Here is a 24,733-nt window from a genome sequence, read left to right as displayed (position 1 = left end):
CCTCTCCTGGTGACCAGCTCAGTGGAGCCCCTGGCCCTTTAGCCTTACTTAATCAGTGTGCGACAGTCCGTTGTTATTATAGCTTCTTTAGTGCTTTGGATGCACAGCCAGCTTGGGAGCCGGTATTTTTTTTTTTTTCTTTTTATCCAACTGAGACTGAAAAAAAATTAACTTGAAAGGCAGTTATAAAGACAGTAATACAGACATATGGAAATCTGTTGGTTTATTCCCCCAGAATGGCTGCAATGGCCAGGACTGGGTCATTCTCCATCTGGGTCTCCCACATGGGTAGCAGGGGACCTAGTGAGCTATCATCCACTTCTTTTCCAGGCCTAATAGCACAGAGGTGGATTGGAAGCAGAGTGGCCATCTCATGGGATGCCCATGTGTGCAGGTGGTGGTTTAAATTCCTGATAATCGTGTATTCTCTTCTACTTATCACTGATGACAGTTTCTCATCCTTTATCTAACTTTAAACCATGATTGCAAGTGGGAAAGAGGAAATAAAAAGGCAAAAATTCAACAGGCTCAAGATTCAAAATAATTTTTTAGGGCCCTGTATAGTAAATTGTGGATGTCAGCTTACTGTGTAATTCGGAAGCCATATGCACTGAACGATTTCTTTATGTATAACACTGAACATCTACTCTCTTTTTTGAGTCATTGGTTATTAGATTAGGCAAAGTTTCTTGATGACTTGCTGCTTTTTATAAACCTTTGGGATTACTCCTTGTCTTTTCCTGCCTTTGTCATCCAGCTGTTGCCTCGGCCAGCTTGGTTCTGCTGTCAAGTTTCTCTGGAGATATTTCTGTTTGTCAAAGATCAAGGCTTTGTTTGGACAGTCCTGTCCCTATTGCCCTCTACAATAACATCTGGTGGCTCCCCAGCTTGTGACGACAATGGACAGATGTGGAGTGCACTGCAGCAGGCAGGAAGTAGAGGCTCCTCTCTGGAATGTGGAGATGACTTCCAAAATATTTTTGCTGGCCTCTGTTTAGAAGAGGATGCTCCTTTTGGGGGAAAGGACCTCGAGTTCTTGCTTCCACATGCAGTGGGAAAGGGAGAGAGGTATTTGTTCTGGAAGGCTGGTTTCTTAGAACATCGCCTGGCAGAGCATAGGACTTTGTTTTCCATTCTTCTAGGGAATCTTAGAGAAGACTCCCCCACAGCACTTGGGTAGTGCCTTTACCTTTTTATTTTTTTTTTAAATTGTGTTTAAGATGTATACAGTAAAAAAATTGCCAGCTTAACCATTAAAAAATTTTGTTGCAACAAGTACACATTGATGTGGTACCATCCTTACCACCCATGTTCAGATGTTGCTTTATCTTACTAAAGTGTGACAAGTGTAGTTTTAGGAACAATTCTCCCTTATTTGTTTGACCATGGGTCCCTGGAAGACAGGAATTTTATTTTGTTAATTCTCATGTTTATGGTGTCTGACCCGACATGCCTCCTGCTTGGCAGATGGAAGGATGAGTGAATGGGCAGTTTCTCCTGGGCTGGTGCTACTGATGACCACAATCTGTGATGCTTTTTGGCCTGTTGCCCCACTCTTTGTGATAGAATGACTTAGTACGTCTTGAGGATCTGTGTGGTTACTCATTGGATGAACTCAAGTCCATAGAAAACAAGATTTTGGATTAGTGCCTGGGAATTTGGCTTTCACATTTTAGAAATTTTGAGCTGATAAATGAAGACCCTAGTCTGTTACTGAATTTGAGCTGTACTCACAGCTTTTGTGCCCTGGATTCTCGTGAACTGATTGAGCCATTTGATTTGCCATGACCAGTTCTTTGACAGTGTGTATTTTAATTGCTGGACTCAATGCACATTCTGATGAGAAGTTTTTGTGTTCTTTCTTTTCTGGATTCTGTGCCAGGCATGGCCCTCCATTCAAATGCCTCTTCCTACTCCTCTCTGCAGGTGCATCTGCATAGCATTGGTCAGCTTTTAGCATGTCTGACCCTCCCCGTGAAAAGGAGTACCTGAAGCGGTCATCATCTCAGAGCGTGTCAGTGCTGGAGAGGATCTTCAGGGGTCCCAGAGCCAGCTCCTGCCTTTACGGGGTGAAGGGACCTCTGTAGGCTCCTATAGTGTCATCTAGCAGAGTCAGTAGGTTCTATCAGCTAGAATTCCTGGTATCACCAGCTCTATGAAATGTAGCTAGTCACAATGTGTAGCTATTGTTTTCATATGATCGCTATTTCATTGAATTTACATGTCATCAGAGCTTGCTCTATGCGTTGGTGGGGAAGATGCCCGCCTCTGCTGTGTGATTTGAGGGGGTCATATGGACCACCTCCTCACAATAGATGCTTCCTAAGCTGTCTCAGACTGACCACACAGCCCTGTCTGTAGATGGAGGATGTGAATTTACGAGACTCATGTTACAAGAGCCAGTGTCTTGTAACCATTGACCATTAATGTCTATTAATATGCTGTTAGGAATTAGCCTGGTGACACCTAGCAGACTGAATGATTTTGGTCAATGGAGGCACAAGAAGATTAACTTTTAGAAAAAAATTTTTATTTGGAAGTAGAATTATGATAAGTTGTAAATACAGAACAGAGAGGGTGTTCCTTTTCCACATTGTACCCAAGGGTTGTATTTTACCCGTTTTTAAAAAGATTTGTTTATTTTTTTTATTGCAAAGTCAGATATGCAGAGAGGAAGATCTTTTTTCTGATGATTCACTCCCCAAGTGGCCGCAACAGCCAGTGCTGCGCCAATCCGAGACCAGGAGCCAGGAACCTCTTCCAAGTCTTCCATGTGGGTGCAGGGTCCCAAGGGTTTGGGCCATGCTCGACTGCTTTCCCAGGCCACAAGCAGGGAGCTGGATGGGAAGTCGGATTGCCAGGATTAGAATCAGCGACTGACTATATGTGATCCTGGTGTGTTCAAGATGAGGACTTTAACCGCTAGGCCACTGCGCTAGGCCCATATTTTGCCCATTTTTAATGGCACAACTTTAAAAGCCAGAACTTGACATTGGTGTGATGTGCGAGTATATTCCTGTGTGATTCTTAATTTCTGATGGCATGAAGGGAGTTTTAGAAACAAGACTGCAACCAGTCATGACAACATTGGATGTTAAGAGGGAGCATGGAAATAAGTACCAGGTTGTTGGGCAGGATGAAAAGAGAAGAAAAGAGCGAGAAATAGAAATATTCTGGCCCAAGACTTACTTTCCCATGTAGTCTGAAACTGTCGCTTTGCTGCTGTTTTTTTCCCCTTGTCTGAAATAGATATCTAGGGGAGGTAGTTAGGTTGCATATCATTAACAGTCTTTAATTCTTTCCATCATTAGTAGGAAGAGAGCTAGTTACCTTAGGGGATGGGTGAAGGATTGCATCTGACATGCTTGGGCATTAGCCCCAGTAATTCTGACTCAGCAGCTCGGGGTAGGAAAAAAGCATCTATATTTATTAACTCTCCCTAACACGGATCCTTCTGCTTGGCTTGGGTTGAAACCCCAGAGAAATAGATTCCAACTACATTCTATACAACAGATGTGTAGACTCTAAACATCACAGGACAGGGCCTGTAAATGTTAATAAACTTTTTCCATCATTTTGTACAGCCTGTTGACTATTATTCCTCAAAGAAGGTCAGTATTCATCTACTGACATTTTTATAACATATTTCCATTATGATTTCTTATTTGTTTTTAAGCTCTTTTCTAATTTTATGCTAAAGATAAAAAATGAAAAATGGGATGTTATGTGATTAAAGTTCTGTAGGTAAAGAGGTTTAAGCATTGCAAGATTAATAAATATGTGACTAAATCTAAAATTATGGAACTTTGCTGTCATATGCTAGGGAAGGGAATATCAACCAGTAAACATCCAAGGATGCTATGACACTGGACCTACTTTTTTTTCAAGTAGACATTTTATTATTATTATTATCATTTTATGATACAGTTCCATAGGCTCCTGGCATTTCCCTTATCCCCTCCTCAATTCCCTCCCCCCCCACCTAGTTCCTCCATATTATTACTAAAGTATAGTTCTTCATACACAGTCATATGTCCATCATTGCGGGCATGGACAATGGCAAAGAGTCCAGCATCCTATTGTCAAGATATAGTAAACAGTTTCATTATAAGTCCATCTTTGTCTGGAAGTAGAAATGCATACTACATTGTATCCTCACATCTGGATGTTAGTCTCCATTTCACAGCTACTGTACATCCCCTCAAATGAAAAGTCATAATACAAAATCAACAATAGAAAGAAAAATAGAAATTTACAATGCCATGAAGTTAAATGACATGTTACTAGATATGACAGTCTCCATTACACAGCTACTATACATCCCCTTAAATGAAAAGCCACAAAACCAAATCAACATCAGCGAGAAAAAAGAAATTAACAACACCATGAAGTTAAATAATATGCTACTAAATGACTAACGTGTAGCTGAAGAAATGAAAATCAAGAACCTTCTTGAAGAAAATGATGCCACTGTATGATCTATGAGTCATTGAGTGATTTAATCAGAAGAAAGTGTTTTGAAGAGATGAAACTAACAGAAAACAACAAAACTCATGCAATATAGTTCCCGCTGATTTTTGTTGGTGAAGTGTGTCTCTTCTAGACAACAGATAGATGGGTTTTGTTTTTTAATCCAGTCTATTGGTCTATGACGTTTGATTGAGCTTAATCCATATACATTCATAGTTTAATATGTATGGATGGTACTTTGTTCCTATCATTTTAGGAATGGGTTGTTCATTGGTTTAGTCTTCTGTTGTCATTTTACTGGAATGTTCTTCCCATTTGCCTTTGGTGTTGATAGGTGCTATTCCTCATCTTGTTAAGAGAACATCTTGAAGTATCATTTGTAGGGGAGGTTTGAAAGAGGCAAATTCGGGCCCGGCGGCGTGGCCTAGCAGCTAAAGTCCTCACCTTGAATGCCCTGGGATCCCATATGGGCGCCGGTTCTAATCCTGGTAGCTCCACTTCCCATCCAGCTCCCTGCTTGTGGCCTGGGAAAGCAGTCGAGGACGGCCCAAAGCTTTGGGACCCTTACCCGCATGGGAGACCCGGAAGAAGTTCCAGGTTCCCGGCTTCGGATCGGAGCACACCGGCCGTTGCAGCTCACTTGGGGAGTGAATCATCGGACAGAAGATCTTCCTCTCTGTCTCTCCTCCTCTCTGTATATCTGACTTTGTAATAAAATAAATAATTCTTAAAAAAAAAGAAAGTTTAAAAAAGAAAGAGGCAAATTCTTTTAACTTTTTTCACTGTGGAAGAATTTTATTTAATTTTCAAAGACAAAAGAAAGCTTTGCTGGATATGTTATCCTAGGCTGACAATTTTTTTCTTTTAGAATCTGGAATATGTCACTCCATTCTCTTCTTGCCCTTAGAGTTTCCTGTGAGAGATCTCCTGTGAGTTTAATTGGCATTCTGTTATATGTCCAATTTTAGTATATGTGCTGCCGAAGCGAGCACAGCATTCTGTTATATGTCAACTGATCTTTTCATGTGCACATTTAAGTATCTTTTCCTTATGTTCAATTGAAGAGAGCTTGATGATCATGTGTCTTGGTGAAGATAGCTTTTGATCAAGCCTGTTGGGAGTTCTGTGCCCCTCCTGGATCTTGTTTCCCAATTCTTTCTCTAGATTAGGGAAATTTTACTTTATTATTTCATTAAATACATTTGCAAACTTAGCTTCTCTTTCTGCACCTTCTGGGACTCCCATAACTCTTATATTTGGCCTCTTAATTGTGTCTTTCAATTCTTGAACACTTTTTTTGGCCTGATCCAGCTCTGCTTCAAGCTCTCTGTTTGCTTCCCCCTGATGAAAGGAAATATCTTCCAATTCTGAGATTCTTTCTTCTGCTTGCTTCATTCTATTTTGGAGACTCTCCATTGTACTTTTAATTTGCTCTACTGTGTTCTTAATTTCTGATAAATCAGTCTTGATTTGCTTTGTTGCTTCCTTAAATTCTTTGAACTCTTGTATGTGCTTCTCATTGTTGACCAGAAGCTTTAAAATGAGTCTTATGAATTCTGTGTGCCCCATTTTCTCGATGTCTTCCTCAGTTAACTCGGAGGTTGGCAGAGGGCTTTACTCCTTTGCAGGGGAGTTTTCAATAATATTCATTGTGCTTTTGTCTCTTGTTTTGCTGTTGGTCATTGTACTTCTGGATAGCAGAGTCTTCTCCTTGGGGCAGGTTTCTAAGGTCTACAATGCGATTTTACTTATTGTGGCTGGTACACAACCCTTTGCTTGCAGCCACTTGTGCCACAACCTTCAGTGAGTTCCAGGTCTGGGTTGTTATGTTAGATTTCCACCGTGGTCTCCACAGCCCCAGCTCCTGGCTCACCATTCTCCACCTCCTGTGATACCGTGCTGAAGTTGCACCGTTGTCTCTGCAACCTTTCTCCCACTTCCGGTTGGAGCAGGTCTCAGGATTAGAGAGACACCAGGTATCTTATACAGTTAGGTTGTTGGTGGCGCTGATCTTGTCAGAACCTGTCAGACGTTAGGTCTGGGTGCCACATGGACCCATTTTGACCTGTATGATGCCAAAGTCGGTATTATTTTCCTGCGGGACCAGTGCAATCCACACAACTCAGTGAGTTCTTGCGAGCTCAGCACATGCGCAGTTCACTGTTGTCCCCTGCAGTCCTAAAGCTATTGCCATAGTGTACACAATGGCGCCTGACGTACCACTACTAGAGTTCTTGATGTGAGGGCTGGCCGTCAGGTCTGAGGGCTACCAGACCTGTCTTGGGTGGAACCTGTAGAATGCCACGTTGATGCAGTTCACTGAGTCAGAAATGAGTTCACTTCCAGCTCAGCATATGCTCAGTCCTTTCCCTTGCCTTTGCCTCCTTCGGCAGAATGGTGCCCAATTCAGCTCTATGGGGCTGACCGGGCTGTGAAATCCACCCTGTTCTCGCACTGTCCGTCTGGGATCTGCTGCTCTGTCTCTGCTCCTGGTCAAATCAAACGGACCAGCAGGATGGACAGTTCTTTTTCTGGGTTTACCTCCCGAGCTCCCAGTGAAAGTCCCTTCCCACCTGGTTGCTGGTGGAGTTCCGGCTGCTGATGGAGTTCAGATCACTGTTAGCTGAATGCTGTTGGGGTATCAGCCACTGCAACACCACAGCATTGTGTCCGCTGCTTTCCTGTGTCGGTCAGTCTCCAGGTACCCCTGTGCTGTTGTTTTGACCTTTCCTATTTTCTGGAATATGTCCTCTCTGCTTCATCCTGATTAAATGTTTTTCTGTCCATTTAAACGTATCCTTACCCTATTCTGCCATCTTGATTCTGGACCTACTTTTAAGGAGCTTATGGCAAGATGGCTTTATGTCATAACAAGGCAAAGGCTTTGGATGGGGCATCCTGAGACCTGGGCCCTGCTATCATTGCGGGACTGCAGCCCATCATTTCAGCACTGCATAATAAGGGCCTTGAATCAGAGAGCATTTATTGTTCTTCACAGCCATAAAAATCTGTGCAGTAAGATGTGGCTAGAGGGGACTGTAGGATGGGGCCCTATGTCAGTGCAGGTGGAGTGAGGTTGTGGAGTTGGGAGCTGGAGTAGATATCTTATAGGCAGCATGGGTCAAAGAGAAAACTGGAAGAGTTTGTGGACTAAACCTTGGAAGGGATAGGAAATCAACCAGAAGCTTCAGATTTCATTTTGTCAACAGTAGACAGCTCTAAATATTTTTATTTTGGATATTTTGGGTGATAATCAGTGTTATGAATTACATGTAAGACTTCTGAGGTCAGAGAAAGGAGAGACCCTTAAATTACGAAAGATATGGCAGAATGTAGATTGGAAGAGCAAAAAGAATCTAAATACAGTATTTTAAATGTTTGTTCCTTTGAATAATGAAAAAAACTACACTTGTTATAACAAAAGAACCTGTGAATTTGTTTTCTCCAAGCCTAGCTATATCCTGAACAGTTTTATTTATAATTTTGAATTGCCAGTTTGTATTTTGCTACTGATCTGTGATCAGTCATTGTAACTTTCACTCATCTCTAGCAGTATTTGGAAAGGAATCAGATACACTCCTCAAGTGTCTGCAAGGACTGTCCTTAGTTGGGTCAGGCCAGATCCAGGAACCTGGAACTATATCTGGGTCTCTGATACAGGTGCAGGGGCCCGAGGACTTGAGCTATCTCCTGCTTTTTCTCAAGTACATTATCAGAGAGCTGGATCTGAATTGAAGGAGTGTAGCTTGGACCAACACTCACAGAGAATTCCGGCATCACAGGTGGCCTCTTAATGTGGTTCCACATGATATGCAGTGGGGACAGCAGTAGTACAATTTCATTCATGCTATGCTGTTCATGTTCTTATTTAACATTTTCATGTTAAGTCAATTTTGTGCTCTGTTTAGATCTCTAACTATAACTGATTCTGTGAGAAGATACACTCTGAGTCAGAATTTGGATGCCTAAGGTATTCATAACAATAGCTACCCAGTTGTTTGTATGTAACTGTGAGACTGAGTACGTGCTGCTTGACCTGTGTAGTTAAAAAAGTATATTATTCTTTTGCCATTGGGTCCTGTTCCTTTTTAAAAAAATATTTTATCTATTATTTTTATTGGAAAGGCAGATTTACAGTCAGAAGGAGAGACAGAAAAATCATCATTCCCCCAATGGCCACAATGGCTGGAGCTGAGCTACTACAAAGCCAGGAGTCAGGAGCTTCTTCCGGATCTTCAACATGGGTGCAGGAGCCCAACAGAGTCATCCTCTGCTGCTTTCCCAATCCATAGACAGGGAACTGGATCAGAAGTGGATCAGAACACAAACTGGCACCCATATTAGATGCTAGCGCTGCAGGGAGATTATTAGCTGGCTATGCCACCATGTTGGCCCAGGTCCTGTCGTTTAGGTCCAGTTCTTCCCTGATCCATGGATAAAATGCAGGATAAATACCAGCATGTTTCTAATTATTTTCTGCTATTAAAAGATCTTGTCATTTTTGGTTACACCCCCACCTCTCCCAACAGCTACATTCTTTAGTTAATATGTTATTTCCTTGAAATAAGTGCTTTCTTCGCCCACACTGGGACTTTGAGCTGTCTAGCAGGTTGTCTTTGAATCCTTTGGGTTGAAATGAGTGGAGGGAAGAGAAGTGAGAGGTAAAGAAAAATCATACTTAATGTGGAAGGAAGAGTCACATGAATTTGCCAAGGTTGTCCTGCAGAAATGGCCATTTGGTATGATTAGTATAATTCTGTTGTCACCTGCTCTCCAAACTTTCTGGGCTCAGCGGGAGATTGAAGACTTACACTATTGCTTCTTAGTACTCATCCATTCAACCTTCGCTTTGTCTGGGAGGGCTTTGGATGTTTTGCAGTCTGCCTCTTCCTACTGGCAGCTCCCCGCTCGCCTCTGCTTCTCTCCCTGAGGTTGCCTTCCTGCAGCTCTCCAGTCAGGATGGAAGAGAGTCCGTTGCTGACAGGCTCTTACACAGCGTATCTGGCTGAGGGATGTGCTCCTGCTTTCTTAGCCCCTCAGCACTCAGGGAGCACAGACTACTGCTGCGAAAGCTCACTCTTAGTTCTGCCAGTACCGCAGCAGGCCAGTGTCCAGATTTTACCTGTTAGGTTTTTCTTGTGTTCCAGACAGAGGAGAGAGATATTTTTCATTCACTGATTCATTCACTAAATGGCTGCATCAGCTGGTGCTGGGTTGGTCCAAAACAAGAAGATTTTTGGGGTCTTCCACTTGGGTGCAAGAATCCAAGGATCTGGCCATCTTTTGCTGCTTTCCTAGGTGCATTAACATGGAGCTGGATTGGAGGTGGACTTAAACCAGTGTCCACGTGGGATGCCAGTACTGTAGGCAGTGGCTACTAGCCACAGCACTAGCCCTCGATTAAAAAAATCATTAAATAAATGATAAATCAAGTTACAGAAGAATAGATCAATGGAATAATCATAAATGAACATAAGCAAAAATGATTCATCTAGCACCTGTGTTCTATTTTTGGTAATTTCTTTTTTTACTTCAAAAGCAAAAGCTGAAAGAAACTGCTCTGCATTTAAATATTGTTTTTAATAGTCATATATTTTGCCGTATCTCTTCATACTCATTAAGAGTAGAAACTCAGGAGTTGGATGACTTCATGGTCAGAGAAAGAAAATTCTTTAACTAGGACAGATGATTTCAATAATCCACATGCCTTCAGTTTGTGTGAAGTATTTCAAAAAGTTCATGGAAAATACAATTAAAAGATAACTTTGTTTTGGTACAGAATTTTTGAAATCTATGCATGTTTTTCCCTTAATAAGCATTTTTCATGAACTTTTTGAGAGTGGCAAATTAATATTTTCTGTAATTTTGACTGATTTCCATAGCATACTCCTTATCAAGAATTATTATTTTTTTATTAATTACATTGCATTATGTGACACAGTTTTATAGGTACTGGGATTCCCCCCACCCCTCCCCAAACTCTTCCCCCATGGTGGATTCCTCCACCTTGCTGCATTGCCACAGTTCAAGTTCAGTTGAGATTCTTCTTTCATTGCAAGCAAAGAATTATTGATTTAGGAAAAAGGACTTAGGGAAATTAGCGACTACTGAGAATACTTCCTGGAGCTTCCTTTCTGTTTCTGCTTTGATAGTTGTTTAGGAAATCTGGGCCAAGGTTACATCTAATACAAACAGTGAATACATGTACTTTCTCAGGGAGAGCTTTCCCCAGGGATCAGTGACCATATTGGGGAAAGGAGAGCTCAGAAAATGTCCGTGAGTTATGGATTGTCCTGCAAGAGCCCATGGATTTGCTTAGAGCCCAAAGGTGTTTGCTTAGAAGAGAAGCTGGGCCAGTGTTTCACCTTCCGAGCAGCCTCTTTCCATTTGCTGACACAGTGAATGAGCATGAGCTGTGCTTGATGAGCTGCAGCAAACATCAAAACTCATTTTGAAGCAGACTACATTCCTTTGAAATGGAAGGGCAATTGTTTAGCAAAAGAAATTTGCACTTTCTACAAAAGCTATGTTTCACCTCCTTCATTTTATTTCAACTAGGACTAACATGCTACAGTTTGGATATAAAATTTATTCCTCCTTTAGAACAACAGTCAACAAATCCTGGCTTGTAGAACTAATTCAGCCTGGCAGCTATGTTTTTAAAATAAAGTTTTATTGTAACACAGTCATGGTCATTTGTTTGCACGTTGTCTCTGGCTGTATTTGCACTGTGACAGCCTTGTTGAGTAGCTGTGATAGAGCCCACAGGGCCTGCAAAACCTGCAGTGTCTTTACAGGAATGAGCTATGCAGAGCTCTATTCCAAATTAAGGAAAGTGCTTTGTATAGGTGTTTTGTGACACACATAGAGGGCTGCTGATTCTTTGAATTATTAATTTTAAATGTTTAAATATTTTCTGCCATTCTTGTTTATGCATTTTATAAAAATAGTTGAATGCATTGTGAATATTGTTTTGGCCTGGTCGCCTAATGCACATTATGTTGGACGTTGCAATGCTGACTTTTGTTTTTTCAGTCCCTTGGATGCAGAAATATTTATTTTTTGATTTGCATTTCACCACCCGTAAACACCCTGGGAAGACATGTGGTTCAGAGTACACTTTCAGTTACCAAATGATTTCTTGGAATAATTTTAAGTGATAATGAGAAAAGCGTTTTCCTTCTTCTTGTTTGGTTTCCCATGTTGGTTGGCCTCTTCTTGGATCCATGTTCCTTCTCAATGGAGGGGAGAGTTAAGGTTCCTTCTAGGTCATTTGATCCTCTTCAGAAAAGGTTCTTTCGGTGACTTGCTGCAGACCCTACCTGAGGATGCAGGGTCACTTCATGAGCACCTGAGCAACAAGCCTGGCAACAAAATGATGTGTTCATTTTGACACATGTTCATTCAGTGCACTCTGAAGGTGTGTGGAATCAAGAACTGTGTGCCCAGACATTGTGTCGTCTCTTGCAACAGATGGACACAGGCCAGAGAGTGATCATATGTTGTGCTAAAGGAAATGACTGAGTTGAGGTTTAGGGAAGCAGCAAAATTGAGCTAAGTCTGGAGAGGTGGGAGGATATGTAAGACACAGTAGGCACAAAAGATAGTGCATGCACCCTCACAGCCTTGCACCCATGTGGGAGACGTGGATACAGCCCCTGCTTGCTGGCTTTGGTTTGGCCCAGAACCAACTTTGTAGCCATTTGGAAAATAAACATGTGTATGCAAGATTCTCTCTCTGTCTCGCTGTAACTCTGCCTTTCAAATAAACAAAATAAGTATTAAAAATCCTCAGAATCCTTATGCTTATCAGTAAAACAGGTAAATAGGGGAGATTGTGTTCTTGATTTGATTTTCAAGGAGTACAAATGAGAATCAAATTATTATAGGTAGTCAAATATATTCATATATACCATGTGAAAACAGTTTAAGGTAAATATTTACATATATGGAGATTATAACTTGATCTGAACAATGTAATTTCTTTGGGAGATCCACTAAATTACAATACTGAAGTTAAGTTTAGACAGTGCATTTCTTAATATATAAATGGCTGCCTTTATTTTGTATTTTAAAGTGAGTCATATCTTTACTTTGTTTTAGCTTTTTTTGTTTAAAAAAGATATTTATTTCATTGGGAAGTCAGATCTACAGAGAAAAAGAGAGACAGAGAAAGATCCTCCATCTGCTGTTTCATTCCCAAGTGACCGCACAGTTGGAGCTGAGCTGATCAGAAGCCAGGAGCAAGGAGCAGGGTCCGAAGCAGGTGCAGGGTCCATGCAGGTGCAGGGTCCATGCAGGGTCCCAAGGCTTTGGGCTGACACCCATATGGGATCCCGGTGCATGCAAGGCCAGGATTTTAGTCATTAAGCTAGAGCGTTGGGCCCAAAAAACTTTATTTTAATAAGCCACTTGTTTTTCTTGTTCTTGCAAAAAAAAAAAAAAAAAAGTATCTGGTGAAGCTGTGTGGTGTATTTATTTATGGATTCCTTTAGAATACGCCTCAGTGAATTAGCGAGTTGGAGGATGTTGGCCCCTGATACTCTTGTATATTTGGTTGTTTATAAACATTTGAGTTGTGTTCAGTTGATTTTCCCCAGTAGTTTTTTCAGAATAATATCTACAACAGATATACCCTGTGTACTGATGAAGTCCTGGGAAGCATTTCGGGAGTTCCATAGTCAGGAAGCCCTCCATTCAGCAATATCACAGAAAGGGAAGAAAAATAAGGTAGAGGCAAGCCCTCATCCTTAAAAACTCTGGTTTGACCCTGGACTGGGCTCTCCTGGTCCTTTCCTCAGACACCCTGCTAGTCTGTCAGGTGTCCTCTCTTGATTAAACCTTGCTATGTGGGATACTGCTTAAAAAATTGATGCCATTTCCTGATAGCTTGATCTATCTTGTCCTTGCTTCATAAATTTCTGCATTATCTAATTGAGTATAATTCTCATTTTACAAATAATAAAAATAAAGTTAGGTAGTTTTTAATGGCTTTTAAAAATTACGGTCGGTTACCTTTATTTTATTTTAGTCTGTTAAAAAAAATTTCATTTCTTATTTGAGACTTAGAGGTATAGATAGAGGAGACAGAAACAAAGGAGGGAAAGGGGTAGAGAGAGGGAGAAGCAGAGAGAGAGAAAGGTCTTCTATCTGCTGATTCATTTTCTAAATGTTAAGGACTGGGCCAGACTGAAGCCAGGACCCTGGACACTTAATCCAGGCCTCCCTGATAAAGAGGCAGGGACCCAAATACCGCCTCTTAGTGTGCATGTTAACACAAAGCTGGACTTACCCCCAGGCCCTGTTATATGGGATGTGGGTGTCCTAGGTTCTGGTTAACTGTCAGGCCAAACACCTGCCCCTGGTCATTTTTTAATGTTAGTGAATTGAAAAGAAAAACTGAAAAAAAATCTCAGAGGCTAATAAAAATAAATTTGCAGAAATTAAAATCAACTCTTTTATTCATTAAATAATTACAAATGTAAGGAAAATAACTTTCTAAGCCTTTTTGTTCAGGTAAGTAACAAAATAATGAATGATTCATAAATTTGTGTATTGTTTTTTTCCTCCTGATAGGATCAGACATATTATCAATCATTTCATGTTTCAGAATATGGTAAGAGTTTTTTAATTTATTATTTTTATTACTTTCTACAATGATAAATCAAGAGATGTGCTATTTACTGTAAAAAAAATCCCAATGAAAGTAAAATTCTGATGTTCCTTGTAGGCCTAAACATATATTTAATTTTAAAAAACTTCTAAAATATTATTAATAGCAATAAACAGGACAAAGATAATTTGTAGTCCTATATGCTAGTTTTCTTATGTAGTTTTTGTGTTTTTCTACCTTATTTAAAATATTGTATTTTAAAAAGTCTTGCACCTATGATTTTCTGCAATTTTCATATTTGATGTTGGTGAAGAATAAACTGGGGTAAATCCTCATCTTGTTCGTGTGACATTTACAGTGCTGCAGGTGGAAACACATTAATGAAAACAAGGGGATGCAGCTGCTTTGTGGGTGGATGGACAGGAAGTAGAGATGTGAATTGAAACATAGGGTCTCTGCTTGCTAGCTGAAGAGCTGTTTTGGGATTTTTCATGAGTTTTTTTCATTTGATTGCAGCATTTTGAAGTTTGTGTCCAATTCAATCATTAGAAATTTTGCAAAGTACATTACTTTTACCTTTGTGGCTCTGGCTTGTGTATCTCGTGCAGTAGTTTTAGAATCAGGTCTCAGAATCACACAGTATGGAGATCAACAAAGTGTTTTCCTACAATGAGCCAGTTAGGAATATGTTGTAGACTTTGTGGGTTCTCCATGTACCTCTGTCTTGGCTCCTCTACTTGGTCTTGGTAACACACAGCAGCCATAGCTTGTATGTAAGTGAATGTAGCTGCAATGCAACAAACTTTAATTGGTGTGGATATTTGAATCCCACATGATTTTCATGTGTCCTGAGATAGTCTTCCTTAATTTTTCTCAACAAATTAAAAATTGTAAAAACCATTGTTAGACAAGGTTGGCCATAGTTTTGCTGTTTCAGTCTGAAATAATGCTATGTAGTCCATGGATTGAGGGGCAGTTGCCTCATGGAACTTTCTCAGGTCTCCTGTCCTAGTGCCTGGGAGAGGCTGGCACATTAAGAGCATTTAGCTTTGTTTGGATCTGGGGATCTATCTTTAGTTTTGACTCATTGACCTTCACAGTACTTCAGTTTGTTACTTGAAAGATGATGTGCCTTGTGTGAGACTGATCTGTTTGTTTGGTCAATGAAGTTGAGAGAAAGAAATCCTGTACAGGCTAGAAAAGTTATTCTGGTGGAATAACTTGTCAAAGAATATTAATAGTTGCATATTATTTCACACTTAGTCATCTAAAACGGACCAAGTTGGGTATCTCTAATTTGGAGGAAACGTAAAGACTTTTTATCTGTATTAACATGTGTTCGAATTGTAATGTATTGAAATTCACATAGTAACAGTCCTTAACTCCTACAGAGCTAATTCTTTTCTAAATTTGTCCAGGTGTGTATGACAGTAAAATAATCTTTAAAAGCTTTACTCTTGTTTTGTTTTTCCAGTGTTACCAAAATTTGAAGTTGTTTTGCAGACACCATTGTATTGTTCTTTGAGTTCTAAGACTTTAAACGGTACCATTACAGCTAAGTAAGTAACATTTTAAAAAGTACTTTATAGCTAGAATAATATTTAAGGTAATACTTTATACTAACATCACTTATAATATTACTTTACAAACTATTATAAAGCTATATGATAAAAGACTCATCATGTACCCTAGGGTATTGGGACAATGCTTTCCTTAGTAAACAGCCAGTGGGGCACGGGTGCTGTGGTGGCAGGTTAAGCTGATGCTTGGAAAATACTGACATCCCTTACCGGAGTGGCTGAGATTGAGCCTCACCTTGGCTTGCAATTCAGCGTCCTGCACTGGGAGGCAACAAAACCTGGGCACTTGGGTTTCTGTTATCGGTATGGAGATCCAGATGGAATTCTTGGCTCCTGACTTCAGCCTGCCCCAACCCTAGCTGTAGCTGTGGGCATCTGAGGAGTGAGCCAGTGGCTGGAAGCACTCACTCTTGCTCTCTTCCTTTCTTCCTCCCCACTCACTGCTTTCTTTGCAAATAAGTAAACCCTAGTAAAATACCTTACTGGGCAGTAAACAGGTCTCCATAATAAACGGCCAACAGCCAAGCATGGCATGGATCTCCATGGGTCTTTGTTCCATGTCTGCTTCCCAGCTGATCCAGTCCTAAGATAGTTCCCCAAAACCAGGGCCTAAGATGACTTAAGGAATTTATGTTCTAGATTTCTGTTTCTTGAAAATTGTATCTTTATTTATTCCTCATGCAGAAAATATTGTAGTTACACAACTTACCTCTTTGCAATCAGTTATTTTTCTGTTTATAATGGAGGTTGAGCTGTTGAGGAGATTTTTAAAATTGCGATTAGCAGATTAATACATAATCCATATTGCTCCATTTTCAGGATCTGCACAGAGCTTTTAACCACCCCTCCTCACAGGTGCAGGTGGCTCTCATGGTTAAACCCACTGGCTTGAGCAGCGTAGTGTTTTACTGAGGCAAAAGGCATCCTCAGGTTTCCAGAGTAAAGGTTTTCACAAGTGCACTAGGACCACCCTTCAAATAATTTAAGGTCTGGTCTCTTATAGTTTTATTTTTGATGCAAAAAGGGTTGCACTTTGGTTTCTAGAATTTATTTGGTTTTGTAACTTATTTCAAAGAGCTTGCAAAGACTGGAGCTCACCTCACTGCCGTCCCATCAGCATGTTCCTGGCTGGTTAGAACTGATGGCAGTGGCACATGGCGGGGCTCTGAGTCGCCTGGCAGAAGCAGTCCACAGGCCATAACGTTCTGAGGAACAGTCTGCTCTACACTGTCAAAAAAAGGTCACTTGAAACCAACATAATACAAAGAAAAAGTGTGTCTAAGTTTTCTGCTTGTGTTCAACTAAGAGGTAGCTTTTGATATGGAATTAGGGAGTGTGTATAGACCTCTGGTTTAGAAAACAGACAAATACTTACATTTTGCCTAAGGACTGTGCTTCTTTTGACTTCAGGAAAAGTTTAAGCATTCTGTTTGAGGGTTTTTTTCCTGTTCTTTCTCTCTCTCTCTCTCTCTCTCTCTCTCTCTCTCTCTCTCTCTTTTTTTAGCTCTTTGGTTTTAGAAAATGTAGTAAGAGCCGGTCTACTCAAACGTGTGTAGCTCTGCCTTATCAGTGTCTATTTGGGTTGGTTGGTCTAGATATTTTCTTTGGTTCTGTTTTGGTTTTCAGATATCAGAGGCTTTAAACATTTTTTTTTTGGGGGGGAAGTTAGATATACAGAAAGGAAGGGAGACAGAGAGGAAGATCTTCCATCTGTTGATTCACTCCCCAAGTATCTACAACAGTCGGAGCTGAGCCAGTCCAAAGCTAGGTGCCCGGAGCCTCCTCCAGGTCTCCCACATGGGTGCAGGGTCCCAAGGCTCTGTGCCTCCTTGACTGCTTTCCCAGGCCACAAGCTGGGAGCTGGATGGGAAGCGGGGCTGCCGGGATTAGAACCTGGAAGGGTGTTCAAGGTGAGGATTTTAGCTGGTAGGTTACCGTCCAGGCCCATACTATCAGAGGCTTGTAGTAAAAGTCAGTTGACATAATGGTTATTAACACTGAAATCTCGTCATTGACATCCTCCACCTCTAGCCCAGTAGGCTGTTTAAAAACCACTATGTGAAACACCTGTTTTCCAGTAGAAACTATTTTATTGTGATTCTCATTGGTTGATCCTCTTTGAGATACTAATGCTTAAGAATGATAAGGCAGTTGTGATCATGCCAGGCATTTCTTCAGTGTTCCCCCATGTTGTATTCTGATAATTTTCCTGAATGTGTGTATCAGTTAAGATCAAATCAGAGAAGCAGAACCAATTGGAGACCTACATTAGAAGTTTATTAAAAGGAACCCAGCGCAGTAGCCTAAGGCTGAAATTCTTGCTTGCATGTGCTGGGATCCCATATGGGCACCAGTTTGTGTCCTGGCTGCTCTACTTCCTGTCCAGTTCCCTGCTTGTGGCCTGGTAAAGCAGTCGAGGACGGCCCAAAGCCTTGGGACCCTGCACCTGTGTGGGAGACCCAGAAGAAACTCCTGGTTCCTGGGTTCAGATTGGCTCAGCTCTGTCCATTGTGGCCACTTGGGGATTGAACCAGCGGATGGAGGATTTTCTTTGTAAATCTGACTTTCCAATAAAGATAAATAAATCTTTTAAAAAAAGTTTATTGAAAGAAATTGCCCTACATGATTGTGGATGTGGTCAGGCAAATCCAGAATTCATAAGGCTGACAGCCAGGAAGGGGAGGAGTATCTAGGCTCCTCAGGCGTGAATCTTAGTTGCTTCCACAAAATTTCTTTTCTCTGTAGGAAAGCCTCAGCTCTGCTTTTTAAAGATCTCTCAAGTGATTGATTCGGTTTCAGATTATGTATTCTGATCTCCCCTTGTTAGGATCAGTGGGTTATGGACTTTATTTCTATAAAATAACTTCATCTGGAACTTAATATTAAAGCCTTCTGACCTGGCTAATTCTGAGGCTCCTCCATCCCCTCTCAGTACTTCTCCCTGCTGAATCTGCTTCCCCCAGGTCTCAGTCGTTCATGGGAGGCACGGGAAGTGGGAGTGCTGATGAATTCAGAGGTACCACCACCGAGGTGGCCTACACAGGCCCCTTTCCCTGGGGGTGTGTGAATAAACTCTGAATATGTCCCTTGCATGCTTTGTCTCATGAGAACCGGGCACACCAGTATGATTTCATGGGAATCTGCTTTTCCCTCCAGGGTTGAGAGCCGCACTGAGAATAGAGTTATAGCTGTTCAGCAGCACAACAGATTAAAGAAATCTCTTGGATTTTTCAAAGTCCGTCTATAAGAATGGCATGTAAATGGTGGCATAACATTAGTCTACAAATACTATGTCACAGATGAGGTGGAAATGGTTTTTACTGTCATCATGCTTGTTGACCTCTGTCTCATGGGGAAAGCAGCCTCTCTGTGGGGAGCGGGTTGCTGAAGAAAGCCCCATGGTGGCAGCTGCGACCAATAACCCAGGACCAGCAGCTGCTCTGCAAAGTGGAGAGACGAGAGCTGGCCTTGCCAGCAGGTGAGGCAAATTTGCCTCCTCTCCAGGGCCTGGCCAATTAGGTAGCACCCAGTGGACCCACGGGAAGAAAGAATATATAAGCAGCCTGCTTTAGGAGAGAGAGAGCTACAGGGAGCTACGGAGGATGGATGGACGGACGGACGGACGGACGGACGGGACAGATGACGACGAAGACGAAGACGAAGAAAGACTGGTTGGAAGTAAAGTGGCTCTTGAAACAGAGCCTGGAGTGTCGGGTGATTTCTTCCGCCGGTACGGGAGACCCCGGGGGACCCCATACCTCTCCTTAGCCTTCAGAGGCAGGTATTTTTGATTCCACCTCCTCTTTCACTGGGGCTTCAGCTTCTTCCAGTTGCTTTCTTTCGTTTTTTGTTTGTGAGTGACATCTTCACTCTGTTTAGTCGTTTCATCATGAAAAGAGAAAAGCCCTCAGTGACCTGTGGTCTCCTCCCTGCTACTCCGTTGCTTCTCATCTCTGCTTCACAGGCCAAGTTCACGTTCTACTTATTCTTCAGCCTCCTGGAATCGGCCTTTTGCCTCATCACACATTGAAATTGCTTTCACTGTGGGCAGAAAGACCCCTATTGTGTTCAACCTTGATGTTTGCAGTTTAGTTTTTTTTTGCTGCATTTGACCTTTTGCATGTTGCAACCCACTGGCCGTCACCTCTGGGTGCTCCTCAGGTGCTTTAAACTATAGGTACCAACTTCACCCAGATGTGGTGCTTCTCTTGTTTCCCATCTTTGAGGAATGTACCACCAACTCCATGTGCTCTTCCTGGTCCTGCATTCCCGGCATTCAAGCCACACCCAATACTGTTGAACCTCTGTGTGATCTCTCTCAGTTCAGCATATTTTCTCTCATTGTCACAATCCTGGTATAATCTAACAGTCAAGTGTTTTTCCTGACTCAAATTTTATTCTTTCTAGTCGTCTTTTCAAAGAACAAACAAATGCCAAAAAAAGCCCCAAAAAACAAACTGCAAAGCACATATAATTTTATCACTTTTTTGCATGAAAATTTACAGATCATTGCTTTGAAGGTGAAGTTACACACACATAAACACACACACACACATATATATTTTACTTCATCTTGTAGGTTTATTGTTTCATGTCTTTTGAAACGTTCTCTCCAGGGGCTGGGCAGACACCTGCAGTGCCAGCATTCCATATGTGTGCTGGTTATTGTCTGGCTGTTGCACTTCCAGTCCAGTTCCCTGCAAATGTGTCAGTGGAGGATTTATTAAAATATTATTTGATGAATGGAGACATTTGTGTTCTGAAAGTGGCATGAAAACAAAAAAATGTATTGGATAGAACTACGATTATATTCAGAGATTCACTTTTTAAGATACTAGTTTATAAACTTCTTGCACTATGGCTGTTTTCAGAAAAAAATTCATTTTTTGATTGATGATGTGATACCTTTTATTTTAAAAAATCTGTACAGCTATTATTTTGTGACTAGTTTATTCCACATTCTTACAGATTCTGTTTAAGATAATAATTGTCAGTGTCCTTGTTTCACAAGTGTGATAGCTAGCTTGGTGCTTGGAGAGTTGAATCTGTTTAATTCTTAGTCAAAATTAAAAATAGTTGTGTCGGGATGGGCATCGGCAGAGGCGAAGCCCTCACTTAGGATGTCGCATCCTATATTCGGGTGTTTGGGATTCAATTCTGCTCCCATGGTTCAGGCGCTGGAGTTCTGCCTCTTCAGATGGGAGAACTGGTTGCAGGATGAGGCTGCTGGTTTCAGTCTGGCCCTGTTCCAGTTGCTGCGGGCATGTGGAGGGGTGAACCACCTGTTCCAGTTGCTGTGGACATTTGGAGGGGTGAACCACCTGTTCCAGTTGCTGCGGGCATGTGGAGGGGTGAACCACCTGTTCCAGTTGCTGCGGGCATGTGGAGGGGTGAACCACCTGTTCCAGTTGCTGCGGGCATCTGGAGGGGTGAACCACCAGTTCCAGTTGCTGCGGGCATGTGGAGGGGTGAACCACCTGTTCCAGTTGCTGCGGGCATGTGGAGGGGTGAACCACCTGTTCCAGTTGCTGCGGGCATCTGGAGGGGTGAACCACCTGTTCCAGTTGCTGCGGGCATGTGGAGGGGTGAACCACCTGTTCCAGTTGCTGCGGGCATGTGGAGGGGTGAACCACCTGTTCCAGTTGCTGCGGGCATCTGGAGGGGTGAACCACCTGTTCCAGTTGCTGCGGGCATCTGGAGGGATGAACCAGTTCGGAGGGGATTTCTGTTACTCTTGATCTGCCTTTCAAACAAATAAATCTAAAAAAAAAAATTATGTGTGAGAACCTGTGAAATTACGTTTGCATTTACAAATTTCCTGAACATGCTTTATTAAGTAAATTAACTCTTCAAATACCATTCTCACATTCTATTTTTGCTTTTATTTGCTTTTTAAAAGCTTATGAATTGTGTCAGGTTTCAAAGACTGTCTTTTGAATAAGTAAAATTGATGCCATAGTGGTACCCAGGATTTCTCCCAATGTTACTATTTTTATTTCGAAGGGTGATGCATTTGAAGGTGTTTTTTTTTCTTCTTGATTTGTAATATGCTACAGTTTATTGTTTGCTTTTTAGTTGAGTTGACAAGAGACTGTATCTGTGTTCAGTTAATGGATTCAGGAAGCAGTTCTTTACTGCTACGATTTATAGAATGTACAAATTGACGTCCACATTTGGTGTGGCATGTCATAACGGAGTTGGAAGAAACCCATGAAAGGGGCCCGGCGGCGTGGCCTAGCGGCTAAAGTCCTCGCCTTGAAAGCCCCGGGATCCCATATGGGCGCCGGTTCTAATCCCGGCAGCTCCACTTCCCATCCAGCTCCCTGCTTGTGGCCTGGGAAAGCAGTTGAGGACGGCCCAATGCTTTGGGACACTGCACCCGCGTGGGAGACCCGGAAGAGGTTCCAGGTTCCCGGCTTCGGACTGGCGCGCATCGGCCCGTTGCGGCTCACTTGGGGAGTGAATCATCGGACGGAAGATCTTCCTCTCTGTCTCTCCTCTGTATATATCTGGCTGTAATAAAATGAATAAATCTTTAAAAAAAAAAAAGAAACCCATGAAAGGCATTCAGAAAGGACTTTCAGGGTGCAGTACATTGGCTCAATTGGCTAATCCTCCACCTGCAAGTACTGGCATTGCATATAGATACTGGTTCTAGTTTTGGCTGCTGTACTTCCCACCCAGCTCTGCTGTGGCCTAGGAAAGCACTAAAGCCTTGGGACCCTGTACTCATATGGTAGACAGTGGGGACTCCTGGCTCCTGGCTTCAGAGCGCTTTAGCTATGGGCATTTGGGGAGGGAACCAGTAGGTGAAAGCTCTCAATCTCTCTTTATGTCTCTGCTTCTCTATGAAATTTGCCTTTCAAATACAAATAAATAAATAAATAGATAAACCCTTTCAGGCAGTGAAGTGATTTGTCCAAGAATTGTCTCTTTTTCATGTGAGGACAGTTTTCCTTCATAAGAGAGGATAACGTGGGTACACAGAGGGCAAGGCAACAGACAATGAAATTGGCTTGAAGAAGTCCACTATCAGGGAATTTAACAGTGATGCTTTATTTGTAAATTTCCTGCAAGAAATAACTTTGATGTCCCAGAGCATATTTGGTGTTTCAGTCTAGTCTGATAACATGCTACAGTGGGCCATTGCAATTTCAGCTCACATTTAAAAATCTTCAGAAGCTGTGAAGACTCAGAGGGGCACAATGGGCCAGTGCCCATTTATAGAGGTGAAAATGTTTCATGTTTCTCAAAAAAATCTTTGAGTAGAAAGCTTCATCTCCAACAAAGATTGAATTTTCTCTGGAGTCTCTTAAGTTGTCAGAGGCTGAGTAAAGTGCATATAATGAACTGTTTCAGATGATTTAGTTTGAAGTCTTCTCATTTGGAGGATTAATTTTAAGAATAATCATTCATTGGGCCTGGTGCGGTAGCCTAGTGGCTAAAGTCCTTGTCCTTGTCTTGCATGTGCTGGGATCCCATATGGGCGCCAGTTCAAACCCAGTGGCCCCACCTCCCATCCAGCTCTCTGCTTCTGGCCTGGGAAAGCAGTCGAGGACAACCCAAGGCCTTGGGACCCTGTACCTATGTGGGAGACCCGGAAGCAGCTCCTGGCTCCTGGTTTCAGATTGATGCAGCTCTGACCATTGAGGCTGCCTGGGGAGTGAATCAACGGATGGAAGCTCTTCCTCTCTCTCTTCCTCCTCTCTGTGTATCTGAGTTTCCAACAAAAATAAAATCTTTAAAAAGAAAAGGACAGTTCTTCTTGCATTTAGTTTTAAAACTTGTGGTAGGAGTATTTTTTTGTTAAGATTTATTTGATAGATTTAGAGAGAGGAAGGGAGAGATTGACGGTTGGGGGATGGGGCTGGAGGTGTAGGAAGGGGCAGAGCTTCCACAGATTGCCAGGTCCAAACCAGGAGCCCTCTGTATCTACTGTGTGTATGTGTGGCAAGTGTGAAAGTACTAGGTGCAGAAGTGCTAGGACCATTTGCTGCTGCTTTCTGGGGATATTAGGAGGGAGCCGGATTGGAAATGGAGCAAGTGGGACTTGAATTGGCACTCATATGGGATCTAGCATCACAGGTGATGACTTAACTCAATGTGCTACAATGCCCACCCCAAAGTATACCTTTAAGATTTACAGTTCTCTTATGTTGGGTTGCCAGGATATATTATTGAAAGTAATGTTTTAATTGTTTTCTTTTGATGATATCAAGGTGATTTTTTTTTTTTTTTTTTTGCTTTTCAGGTACACATATGGGAAGCCAGTGAAAGGAGATGTAGAGCTTACATTTCTACCTTTATCGTTTTGGGGACAGAAGAAAAATATTACAAAGAAATTTAAGGTAATTTTTGCAGATATAACATATTCCTGGGGAAATATAAGTGTATTTTCTTTCTAGAAACAAGAGTTTGTGTGGGATAAACAAAAAAGTTTGACTATAAGAAAGTAAAAAATTTTCTGGCGTTGAGTAAATGAAAACCCACTCATTTGTGGTGATTAAAATCAAGCCAGGGCCATCATTTTGTTGTATCTTAGCTTGAGTTTTATTTTTTTTAATTTGAATTAAAATCTGGAAAATAAATGTGAACTTTTTAACAAAACAGATAAATGGATCTGCAAACTTCTCTTTTAATGAGGAAGAGATGAAAAAGGTAATGGATTTTTCAAATGGGCATTCTGAACACATGGATGTATCTTCCCCTGGGCCAATAGAAATTTTAGCCACAGTGACAGAATCACTTACAGGTTTGTAGCCTTTGAAGCGAAGGTAAAGCTGTTTATGTGATGCTGCTCTGTCATTTGATTGTAGCAAGACCTGCATCTGGGAGCATCACTGCCTTTCTGAAGATGCTGTTTCATGTGGAAATTATCATGACTATTCATTAGTTTAACTTGCAAATGTTTTTATAATTATGGGGAATCATTTTCTGTGAGTCAATACTTAGCCACATATGGTGGCTATGTGAAATTTTTCCATTTCTATTTTTTTATCTTCAGCCTGAAAGCTGCACAGAAATGTTTACATTTACATTTTCAGCTGCTTAATGATTCTCTATAGTTCTC

The 24,733-nt window shown here is 41.6% G+C and overlaps 1 protein-coding gene across 1 annotated transcript in view; it reads left to right on the top strand.

The window, feature by feature from the left end:
• Positions 1 to 24,733, top strand: part of CD109 (CD109 molecule) — a 128,927-nt gene that overhangs the window by 45,155 nt on the left and 59,039 nt on the right. The window contains exons 6-9 of the mRNA XM_058661363.1: positions 14,047 to 14,086; positions 15,558 to 15,642; positions 23,915 to 24,011; positions 24,274 to 24,415. Coding sequence (XP_058517346.1) covers positions 14,047 to 14,086; positions 15,558 to 15,642; positions 23,915 to 24,011; positions 24,274 to 24,415 — 364 coding nt within the window. The remainder of the gene's footprint in view (positions 1 to 14,046; positions 14,087 to 15,557; positions 15,643 to 23,914; positions 24,012 to 24,273; positions 24,416 to 24,733) is intronic.

This window comes from Ochotona princeps, chromosome 1 (assembly GCF_030435755.1).
Source record: "Ochotona princeps isolate mOchPri1 chromosome 1, mOchPri1.hap1, whole genome shotgun sequence".
Classification (NCBI taxonomy): Eukaryota; Metazoa; Chordata; class Mammalia; order Lagomorpha; family Ochotonidae; genus Ochotona; species Ochotona princeps.
Note: the sequence above shows the minus strand (reverse complement) of the source record. Positions and strands in the feature narration are given on the sequence as shown.